The sequence below is a fragment of the Cuculus canorus genome, chromosome 1, assembly GCF_017976375.1.
Source record: "Cuculus canorus isolate bCucCan1 chromosome 1, bCucCan1.pri, whole genome shotgun sequence".
Lineage (NCBI taxonomy): Eukaryota > Metazoa > Chordata > Aves > Cuculiformes > Cuculidae > Cuculus > Cuculus canorus.
Genome location: NC_071401.1, coordinates 118,119,735 through 118,131,825, shown reverse-complemented (window position 1 = coordinate 118,131,825; position 12,091 = coordinate 118,119,735). Strand labels below are relative to the sequence as shown.

General features: G+C 42.5%; 1 protein-coding gene across 5 annotated transcripts in view; it reads right to left on the bottom strand.

Moving 5' to 3' along the window:
- CMSS1 (cms1 ribosomal small subunit homolog) overlaps positions 1-12,091 on the bottom strand; it is a 239,890-nt gene that overhangs the window by 31,078 nt on the left and 196,721 nt on the right. Inside the window, exon 1 of one of the 5 annotated variants that reach the window (XM_009556952.2) lies at positions 1,188-1,417. The exons of the other annotated variants lie outside the window; for them this stretch is intronic. Coding sequence (XP_009555247.1) covers positions 1,188-1,284 — 97 coding nt within the window. The 5' untranslated portion in view covers positions 1,285-1,417. Of the gene's footprint in view, positions 1-1,187; positions 1,418-12,091 lie in introns of those variants that run through there. 5 annotated transcript variants of the gene reach the window in all.

Below are 12,091 nucleotides of genomic sequence, written 5' to 3'. Positions count from 1 at the left end.
ATACTGTAGGAGATTCATATTTTCCTACTGCTCTCTCACAGTTTTGGGAACCAGCTGTACCTCACAGCTGCAGTTCTTGTTGCAAAGGTAACATAAAGAGTCTGGCTGACCCTGTGGATCAGGTCAATAGATCATAATAAAAATACAAAGTGGAACTTGCCAAAAATAGTACGCTTCAATTAGAAAAAATATATAGCACACTTTGCAAAAACTTGGCAGCCCAAATTATTGTTCACACATACACAGTCTTACTCTACTGACCATTGATATCATTCTCGCCTTTTTGGCTCAAGCATATTTTGCAGACATACACATCTACAGCATAAGGTTATCACACTCCTGATGTTTTCTCAGGCCTTCTCTGAATACTGATAATTGCATGCATGCACATAATATAGCATAGACTTAGATATGTGTCCCCAACAACAAATATTCCCATTGAAGAACAACACCGCAAACAAGCTTTTATCCCAACTCTCCTACATGTCTTCACACAGAACATGAGAGAAGACCCTTTGAGTCACTCGGACTTCTGCAGGTTTTTTTTATTCACGAGTCTTCATATGACACAGTATCAGGTTCCTGTTTGACAGAGTATTAGGTTGACTGTATCAAGTTAAACTCTCCTTCAGGTTAAGAACAAGATACCCTGACATGTTGCCACATAGAGTTAGAGCAGCAAATTCCCCGAATTATAAAACATCTGTTGAAAACCAGTTCCCTATCTAAAGTCCAAGGGTTCTGTTTCTATGCCTCTTATTCTGTTGCTTCCTCCTCTGCATATACTATACATTTCTCTGCAGTTTAGACTCTGATATTGCAGGTTGCCCTTTCAAGCTACTCTAGCATCTCAAATTTACATGGTACCAGAAAATACATTTGTGGATTTAACTCAACTTTGCCAAAAAGCCTTACTATAAGAGTAGTGAAAGGAAGAATAATTCCTTACAAACAGAAGCTTTTAAGACAATACTACACACTCTGCTGCATTAAGGTTTTTTGAGAGAAGGAAAAGTGACAGGCTTTACATCAATGTCAGTGCTCTCTATTTAAGACTAGCAATTACAATTCGATCTTTCATCTGTACAGCTCTTTTGTGAACTGGCATGCAGCTCATTTGTCTAAACGATCAAGTAGAGCACATTACGATTTGATCAGTTGCAACCATATAAAAATAGAGCTCATACCTACACTCACTTGCTGCAAGCAGATGGTTGATTGCTTTTCTGTCCTTTTATGTTGCAGTCCTGTTCCCTTAGATCCTCTCTTTGTAGAGAGTGACATGCTGGGAGGTCAGTTTTCTGACAAGGTCATCTGCCTTCAGAGTATGAAGAGAACTGCACGGAAAGTGGGTTGGGCTATATTTAGAGTTTGGTCCAACTCCGTGCCAAGGTCTCCCCACTGTCTCTCTCTTGCAGCACCATCTCAGGTCTGTTCTTGCAGATTCTCAGCCCACAGAACACACAGGGAGAGAAAAGTCGCTCTGAGCTACTACTGGATCAAGGTTTTTGCAATTTGCTAAAACAAGTGGATCAGGAGCTCAGATGAGAACTCTTTAAATCCCTTACTCTTCTAGTATTTATTTTTCTTTATTCAAGTGGATTTTCCTTTTTCAAGTGAATAAGGAGAGGACACTGCCTGGAATACAGCAAAAAAATAATCTCCCGAGCTAAGGTAAGCTTGCTTTGCTTTTGTATTGTCATCATAATTAGAGAGCAAATGATGATGACTTAGATCAGACATCCTTTTTTCTGCTAGACCAGTTCTGCATGTCAGCATTAATGGGTTTTTTTGATTATGAAATTCTCAATTTCAACCCATCAATTTTCATTATCACTATCTAAAGGAAATGGGAATATAAAAGGATATTAGCCTGTGCAATAGAATATACATTGTCTGATTTTACCCGTTTAAATTAATGTGAAAAACACAGAGCTACATCAATAGACTGATCACTCTGAAAGTAAGAAAAAAAACCAGATGTGTGACTATATACATAATGGTTACATGTACAGATGGGCATTTAGATATGCTGAGTGATGTTTTATTCACATTATTTTATATAATATGTGAAAGTATGGCTTCGGGGTTGCAATATAGGGTTTGCTGCAAATAGCACACATATAAAAAAATAAAAATTAATAGATGAACACATGCTCAAATCCCTTTACAGTTCCAAAGAAGTTGCTGAGCTTCAGTCAGAGTACAGGCAGCATTAAGGATCATAAAGAATTTGGTCTCCTTCACACTGAATGCTTTACACTGGTCCTGCATTGCTTCTCCTTTTAAAACCACATATGGCTGAGCAGTTTTCCTCAGCACCATTTTAAACTGTTGGGCTTCTTAAGGGGGAAAAAGCCTGGACAGAGTACAGCACGGCATGCCCATCTGTAAGGAGATCCTAATACACCTCAGGCCACATGGACATACAATACTGTGTGGACTCCAACATGAGGAGATTGTTGTCACGTAAAGACACTCTGGAGCCATGGATTTAGCACTGGGACACAGACACATGGCTTCCAGCAAGGCAAACACACAGGAATGGTAACCTGAAGAAACAGGGTAAAAAGGACCACTTGACCCAAAGGTCCAAACATCGATGTGACAGGATCAAAATATTCTTCAGAACAGGAACAGCATGGAAAGTCTCAGCAGAAACATCTGAAGAAAGGAAGATGGGTCCTAGATGAACAGTAAGCAAAGGGCAAAAGAGGTCATTAAGTCACTGGGAGTTCATCTAAGCCATGACAACTGGCTGAATTCCTGCACTTAGTTCAGGTCTTCTTAATATATCTGCTAGTTAAACAATGCCATACATCTGGCTGAAAAAGTATGAGATCACAGGTGGCCAAAGTCTTACCTGCTGAAGATAATTTTCATTATGGTTACTCTCAACTCTATATAAGATGATCTTCCTTTCTTTCTGATTTTTGTTTGGTAATTTATGCTCAAGTCATGAGTGTCAAGTTTATTTGGAGGATGTAAAACAATCCATTTCACAGACAATAACTGCACAGCAGTCCTAAGACTCTTTAAAAAATAATAATAAAAACAACATGCCGTGGTGCCACCTTGAGCTGTGACATATGATAATTCAGATTAATCCAGAAGGTTTCTGTTGCAAGAAGTTGAAGAAGAAGCTGTTATAGGCAACAACCTTTTATAAACAGTTGCTATACACAGATAGAAAAAAGAATAAACAAATGGTCAGGTTATGTGGTCAGGTTACGCCTAAATTTATTGCTGAATGAATCAACATAGGTTTTGTGACACTGTGGCACCTATTCTCCACTTTTGTGTGTGAAATTGTTATTTCCACACCAACATTAAAGACACTAGGGAGGTGGGAGGTGACTTAAAGCAAAGCAGTATGAGTGTGACTGTAGCCTTCAAATACAGCATTTACAAAGACCCTCTGGCAAGGAGGCAGGAGCACTGCTGCATCCTAGTGGCAGACTTAGACTGGTGTGTTTTGAAGGAAGGGTCATCACATCTTTCCCAGGGAGGCTGAAGGGAGACCTTATTACTCTCTACAACTACCTGAAAGGAGGTTGTGGAGAGGAGGGAGCTGGCCTCTTCTCCCAAGTGACAGGGGACAGGACAAGGGGGAATAGCCTCAAGCTCCACCAGGGAAGGTTCAGGCTGACATCAGGAAAAAATTTTTCATGGAAAGGGTCATTGGGCACTGGAACAGGCTGCCCAGGGAGGGGGTTGAGTCACTTTCCCTGGAGGTGTTTAAAGGACAGATGGATGAGGTGCTGAGGGGCATGGTTTAGGGATTGATAGGAATGGTTGGACTCGATGATCCGGGAGGTCCTTTCCAACCTAGTGATTCTATGATTCTATGATCCTCCTATTCTCTCCTCTTCATTATAAAGTTCCATTACTAGCATAAGCTGACTTCATCCTGCTAAGGTGCGACCTTCAACGGTCATGATACGCCTATCTTAGTGGGGACTACCACAGAAGGTAAAAAAAGGAGGTTTGGGGGGAAAATTAAAAGGAGGAAAGGATCTTTATTTCCTCCCCTAGTGCAGAAAAGAAGGACTGAAACCCTTTGTTTCTATCAGGAGGGGCTCAAATGGGGTTGAAATCCACACAGGCATGGCAAAATGCATTGACTAACTTCCCGCCACAGGCTGTGGATGAGGAGGAAGATGAGGTTTGGCTGATGATATGGGCTGCCAGTTGGCTAAGTGAAGCTCCAAGAGGACACTCACGAACTCCTCCCATTGGCACTGTCACACTCAGCTGACAGGTGTAAGCAAGGCCAGAGACAGGGGGCTAAATCCAAACAGTGCCAGGGGGATGAATAAGTCCCACGAGCAGTCAGATCCCTACTGCTGCTCACTGTGTTTATGTTCCTGCCCGGGGAATTTCTCCAAACAACAAATGGTGCTGGGATTTTCCTCCCTCCCTGCTATCCCTCAGATAAACTGGACTGATGGAAACAAGCTGGGGAGTTATGGGGAGTCAGAGTCTGCCTCAACTTATCCCAAAACAAGGACCTTTAGCAAGAGACTCTGTTAGATGCTACAGCATCATTGGCACATGGTTCTGTAGCCAGCCAGTGGGACCTCAGACTCAACACCACCTACAGCCATTATCATTGCATAGCTGGTGCTACAGCCATCACCTAGGCAGAGACACCCAAAAGAGGATGGAAGAGACTGTGAGCAGGGCATGTAGTACAGTCAGTCTAAGAGTACTTGGGTACAGTTCTCCCTGTGTATGCCTGCATGAGAGGGCATTTGATGTGAAAATATCATAGAGATTTCTGCATGGAAATTCTCTATCAAAACCTTTCATGATTATTGCCATTAATATACTTTCCAGGAACGAAGTGACAGAGGACGATGTCCCAATATGTGCAGGAAAAATAGATACTCACGGGCACAGAAAAATCACCAAGCTACAGTTAGCAAACAGATAATTAAATAATTGTAGTCATTCTGCTAAAGATTATTTTCCCTTGGGACTTACTGGTAACAGGGAAAGGGAAGGAAATCAAAGTTCATACTCGCAACAAGACACATAGCCCCAAGCTTTGTCTGACCTGCTTTCACAAATCCATCTCCCAAAAATAGGAAGGAAAAAACCCAACAACAACTTTTCCATAGGATGCCCTGCTGCTTTTTGCTCTCTGTGCACCAGAGGTACAGTGGTATCTTGCTACAGAAATCAGTCTGCTCTGGGGTGAGGCATATCCTCAGCAGTCAGCATTTTCTTTCAGTCCGATACAGTTTTGGGACTAATGGAAAGATGTCCTACACTGGTTTTCACATTTTGCATTAGAAAATATCGCTTTCAACTGTGGCAAACTCATTCTTGTCTATCCAAAATGCAATAAAGCTTCATGCTCACATCTAAGTAGAATAAGGCACAGAAAAAAAAGATCTACTTGAAGATCTATGTACTCTACAGGCCTGTGGTACCACACCGCCTCACAGCTGCAATTGCCAGCTCCAAACTGGTGAAAACTGCAGGAACATAGCTTATTTCCGTGATTACTCAGGATTAGTAGAGAACCCACTCACATGAGATAAAGTCCGCTGTGCACAGCCTCTGCATAAAAACAGGAACCTGAGGTCTTCCCAGAGCCCAGAATGGGGAAGCAGAAGGAGCGACCACACCCGACCTCAGACATCGACCACCAGCGCAACTGAGGACATAGCAGATGCAGCCTGCTCTCCCTCGGTCACATCTGCATCTCCCTCTTGCAGTCACACAAATGTACACACACATACACAGTTGCATACCGACAAATTACAAAGTTGCAAGGGGTAGAGATCTACTCTATCCATTAAGAGCAAAACATAGTATTTTAGGCTAAGATCATAGAATCATAGACTCACAGAATCACCACATTGGAAAGGACTCACTGGATCATCGAGTCCAACCGTTCCTATCACTCCATTAAACCACGTCCCTAAGCACTTCATCCACCCGTCCTTTAAACACCTCTAGGGATGGTGACTCAACCACCTCCCTGGGCAGCCTGTTCCAGTGCCCGATGACTTTTTCCATGAAGAATTTTTTTCTGATATCCAGCCTGAACCTCGCCTGGCACAGCTTGAGGCCATTCCCCCTTGTCCTGTCCTCTGTCGCTTGGGAGAAGAGGCCAGCTCCCTCCTCTCCACAACCTCCTTTCAGGGAGTTGTAGACAGTAATAAGGTCTCCCCTCAGCCTCCTCTTCTCCAGGCTAAACAACCCCAGCTCTCTCAGCCGCTCCTCAATAAGACTTGTTCTCCAGCCCCCTCACCCACCATCTTCATTGCTCTTCTCTGGACACGCTCCAGAGCCTCAACGTCCTTCTTGTGGTGAGGGGCCCACAATTGAACACAATACTCAAGGTGTGGTCTCACCAGTGCCGAGTACAGAGGGAGAATAACCTCCCTGGACCTGCTGGTCACACCGTTTCTGATACAAGCCAAGATGCCATTGGCCCTCTTGGCCACCTGGGCACACTGCTGGCTCATGTTCAGTCGGCTGTCAACCAACACCCCCAGGTCCCTCTCCTCCGTGCAGCTCTCCAGCCACTCTTCCCCCAGTCTGTAGCACTGCATAGGGTTGTTGTGCCCCAAGTGCAGGACCCGGCATTTGGCCTTGTTGAACCTCATCCCATTGGTCTCAGCCCAGCGGTCCAGCCTGTTCAGATCCCTTTGCAGAGCCTCCCTACCCTCCAGCAGATCCACACTTCCACCCAGGTGTGGAAGCATCTCCTTTGAAAAATGCATTTATTTTACATGGACTTTCAGTTTCGGGGGATGAAATAGAGAGCAACTATGACAGCTTTGCCTAAAAATGGTGAAGAGTATGAAATAAAAAAATTGGAAGTAGTTTACCTGGAATGTTACAAAACAGTGCACAGGGGTATGAGACAGCATGCATATACCTAGAGCAGCGGTGATTATCTATAACTCGAAATTATGCTTTCAAAAGTGTTAAAAAATTAGAAGACATAAAGCTGCCCACCTGTACAGATTTTTTTTTTCATTTTCAGGAAGCTGTTCCCAACTCCATATTTAGTAGCAGCTACAGATATAAGCTAAAATAGAGTGCTTCAGCCAGGCACGCATTTCTTATGGTAACAGAGATACATGACATGCTCACAGAATCATAGAATAGTTTGTGATGGAAGGGACCTTAAAGATCATCTAGTTCCAATCCCCTGCCATGGGCAGGGACACCTCCCACCAGACCAGGCTGCTCAGAGCCCCACCCAACCTGTCCTTGAACACCTTCAGGGATGGGGCAGCCACAACCTCCCTAGGCAACCTGTGCCAGTGCCTCACCACTCTCATGGTGAAGAAATTCTTCCTTATGTCTAGTCTAAATCTGCCCCTCTCCAGTTTATACCCATTGCCCCTCGTCCTATCACCACAAGCCTCTGTAAACAGTCCCTCCTCAGCTTTCCTGTAGCCCCCTTCACGTACACGCTCCTCAGAGCCTTCTCTACTCCAGGCTGAACAACCCCAACTCTCTCAGCCTGTCCTCATATGGGAGGTGCTCCAGCCCTCTGATCATCTTTGTAGCCCTCCTCTAGACCTGTTCCAACAGTTCCATACTCTTCTTATGTTGAGGATTCCAGAACTGGACACAATACTCCAGATCAGGTCTCACAAGAGAGGAATAAAGACCTTTGCATTCTCAAGGGAGCTCAGCAGGAGCTCGGACCCTGGGAAAGCAATAGCACAGCAATTATAGTATTTTGCTAAAGCAGCTACTCTATGAATGCTGTATGCATGACTTTCTGCTGCTCTGTGACATCTGCCAAGGAAAGGGATTATATGCAAGGATAGATTGTATGAGTATACTTCTTTGAAGATGAAGGCAGTTAACTTTAAAACAATTCCTAATGAAAATCCCACCTATACAACGTGACATAGTCATGCAGAGAGAAATAGTTCAAGCTGGGGTTATACAAAACTCTAACACAAATTTCTTGCCTTCCATTACGTAAGCCTGAATTCTTTCAATCACAGCAAATTCACAGTGGTGACTACTGGGGCCAAAACGCCACAGAAAGTCATCCAGCAACACTGAACTCTTTTGTCTCAAACGTCAGAGAGTGAAAGTGCATACGCACAGCTGCAAAACTGTAAATTAGAATTTTACATAAAATGAACCTTGGGCTAAACACAGTCATGTTAAAATAAATCCTTGGAAGTGAACTCTTCCATTTTTCACTCATAATCAATTTTTTAGTATACTAAACTGTTCCTCAGACATTCACTTGAATGGGACAACAGTGTCCAATCTCTAGCATGCAAATAACATTTAAAAAAAAACCCAGCATTTATAACACTTTATAACACAGTACTCACACAGTTTTCATAATCACTAATAATATCACAGAAAAATAGAAGAGAAAAGGATGAAAAGAATGTAAAATGATCCCCAAATTAATACGAAATGTTTTAGCTACTCTCCCTAAGGAGACAATTTAAAAATCATGTACAAATACAATGCAGAACAGTCAATTCAAATTGAAAATGAGTGGCAGCCATTCTTCCTGTTGCTATGTTTTATTTATTAATGGCTAGAGATGTCATCCAATGCAACTTGATGTGTATCATCCTATGTTCACTCACACAATATCTGACTAAGACAAGGAAATCCCACTTGGGAAGGAAGTGAGGTGGTACAGGACAAGCATGTCAGTATACAAGAAAAAGGAAGGATTGACATGGCGCATCAGGACTTGCATGCTTGAGCACATACTATTGTTATGCTGTTTGTCTCAAGCAGCCGTGACAATTGGCTGCAAGTTCCCTGCTCTTTCACCCACCGACCAGCACTGGCCCACTGAGAAGCCAAAACAGCTCTAAGCTTCTAAATATGGATAAGCAGACAGAGTTTCAAACAATATGACTTCTCAATTCTTTTGCAATGGCAAACTTGAGTCTTGAAGGGGGGAAAATCGAGTGTTTGCTACCTCACCACCAAATTTCAGCTGACCTCCAGCTGTCTGAGGCGGACAATGTAGTCTATGTCAGAGATTTCTTAAGTCTTCCTAGAGAGTGGGTCCTTAACGTGGGCAAAGAATCTCACAAATCTCTTTTGGAGCACTGATCGGCCTTCATTTTAGATACTTCTTCTGCCCTATCACAAATATGCAAGCCAGGTTTCCCATCAAGTTTGCTCCTCACCAGTGAAACAAAAGGAAGAAATGCCAGTTTTCACCAATTAATGCAGGGTATGGAGTGACCAACGGAGAAGGCATGGCTAGCTTCTCTACTCTCCTTTCCTGTGACACGTCACTTAAAAAGAGCTGTTAGCACTGAGGACCTTTTTATTATTAAAAGTGCAAAGCTACAGTATGTAGTGAGCAGTTTCACACCTTACAACTGTCGAGGACATACCACCTATGAGTTGATACGCTGTGTTTTCTTTGCACTTTGTGTACCTACCTACTACACATGGTCAGAGGAGTGAATCCTACAATATTTATTTAGATGGAAAGCAGGTGCATGTATGTGCTTTGTTACATTAGTTTGGGAGTATGCAGTTCTACACCTGGTAGACTGCTTAGCCTTTAGCAAATCACAAGCACTTCCTTCATCTCAGTCTGTCTTACTGCCCAAAACAAGATGCAGAAATACCCCTTAACGGTGCCTACATAACACATGCAAAGTGCTATGGGATTCTTGAATAAAGCGTTGTAGTAGAACAAAATAATAGTTGTTTATTATACTTCAGACAGAAAAGACACGGAAGTCATGCTCTTTAATCCCTTAAAAAGCATCAGTGTCTTTAAAAATTTCTTCTAGAATTCAAATCAGTTGCATTCAGATCATTAAGACAAAAAACAAACTTGGGACTCATTCTATCAGAAAGACAAAGCTCAGTGGGATCCCTTTTAATTTGGAGTTACAGTTCTCCAGTTTCAGTATCAACAGCCACATTCAAAGGCTTCTTCATCATAGCTTTGCTGTTCAGTAGCTTCTGGGAGAGTGTCACTAGAGAATGATAAGAGTTAGCCCTATCGAAAGAGTTTCACTACTGCATCCAGCTCAAGGACAAACCGATGACAGACTATACAAAGCTGGAGTCACAATATAAATGGGATAGAGGAGACAGAAGCAGTGCTTTATCTAGGCCCTGAAGTCTCAACTCTGGAGACAGTCTCATCAGACAGATGTCTTCCGGTATCTCGTACGATTTCACATACTGTGAATACTTCATTTGAGACCCTGTTGGGAAACATAAGTCTCCTCCTGCTTGATTTACTGCAGAATTGCTGATAAGGAAATCCCGCTGTAGCAGAACACTACCCACAGTACAACAGGGGTGAGATAGGCAGCACATCTGCAAAGGGGAGATCAGTGTCTCAGCCAAAGTTATAGAAAACAGCAATTGTAAAATAATCCAAGTCTTAACAGTATGGAAAACAACACATCCTTCAAATCAGAGATACTTTGTCTCTCACTATTTGTCTTTGGCAGCAGGAAAAATGGCCAGATGCAATTAATACTATCAAACAGAGCCTGGGACAGCAAGAAAAAAGAATAAATCCTGGGTACTCTCATGGTAATTTTATCCTTTTGTTTATTTTTTCAAACTGAACTAATTACTTACCTCAGCAGTGGTCAGGACTGGGAGGCTGCACTAGGACTGTAATGAAGGTAAACCCCTGGGGACCAATTTTGATTATAGTGGAGGTTTCAGCTGACTACATTTTAATTAATCGTAGTAGTACAGCACTCCAAATTCCCAGGTATCCCATTTCAACCTGCAGACTAATATGCCTTTTTTAAGAGCATATTTTAACATTGTTCTAATAAATTCTTCAACAGTTCTTTAAAGTCTCAGAGGTAATCTAATTTCTTTTTTTTTATTTTTATTATGGAGGTTTTCAATAGGCATTTCCACTATAAATCACTAAAGTCGTGTGGCTGAGGAATGCCAAAAATAGACTCAGAAACCAAATGCCTCTTCAATACTTGAATTAATTAAAAGCTTAGTGAATTTTCTAATTATAAAGGAAGGTTTTTCATATCGATAAAGCATTTTCATCTAAAATAGATCTCTATTATAATAAAGACAAGACACAGTAGCATTTGGTTAAAAGTTCAGCAGTGTACTAGCATAAGAAAATTAGATATCAGCTGCTATAGAAGAAATACAGAAGTTGTCAATGACAAGAGAAAAGCAGGATGTTCAGAGTTCAACACATGATATAGTGTCTACATTATCTATATCATCCAGGCTTAAGTGAGCCATACTTAGGGACTGACAAAACATGCGTAGTCTGAGAAATATGCAGCAAATAAAGAACCAGACCCCCAAACACGCAAGGTTAGAGCTAACGCATCATAAGACCCAGCAGAGACGGTGTAATTTATATCTTTAAATACACAAAGTACATAAATTTTACTTAGCATTCTTTGCTGCACCTCAAATTCACCAGTGTTTTGTTACTATACGAAAAAGAGAACGTTAAACAGCCCAGGATCCTCCTGATTTCAACCAGGATGCTACAGTCCCCAATACCAGTTAAGTGTAACCTGCAGAGGTGGCTGTACACAGTGGCCCCTACCCAGCAGCAGTAGTAAACACCAAATCTTCCTCCAAGAGAGATATAAAAACCAGAAAAGGACCCAGACATGAAAGGACCAGGGGAAAATCCCGAAGACATCAAGCAGCGAGGGCTAGACTCAAGAGAAGGGCAGAGCACACCACTGAAGCTGGTGGCAGTGGTAGCATGAAAGGGGATGAGGACAACAGCCACGGAACTCTAGCTCTGCACTAGTACACATTTCCATGTCGACCAAGTTGAAAATGCTCTGTTTTCTACCAAAACCAACTCACTTCCCTTCTCAAGAGGGTGAACCACTGCACCAACTGCTCGGTGTGCACGGGACCATGGAGCTGTTCCTTGCATAAGGGAATGGTAGAGGAGGTGACTCCTACTGTTACGGGACACTAAGCCCCTAATTGCTACACCACTAGCAGAGATGCAGCCCATCACTGCCAGCTGCCCACTTTTGTTGCCTACGTCTTTTGAGAACTATGACTTTTTCCCTACAAATGAAAAGGCTGAGGGCAAGAAAAATTAAATTACTTCACATGGTCCTTTACTCCA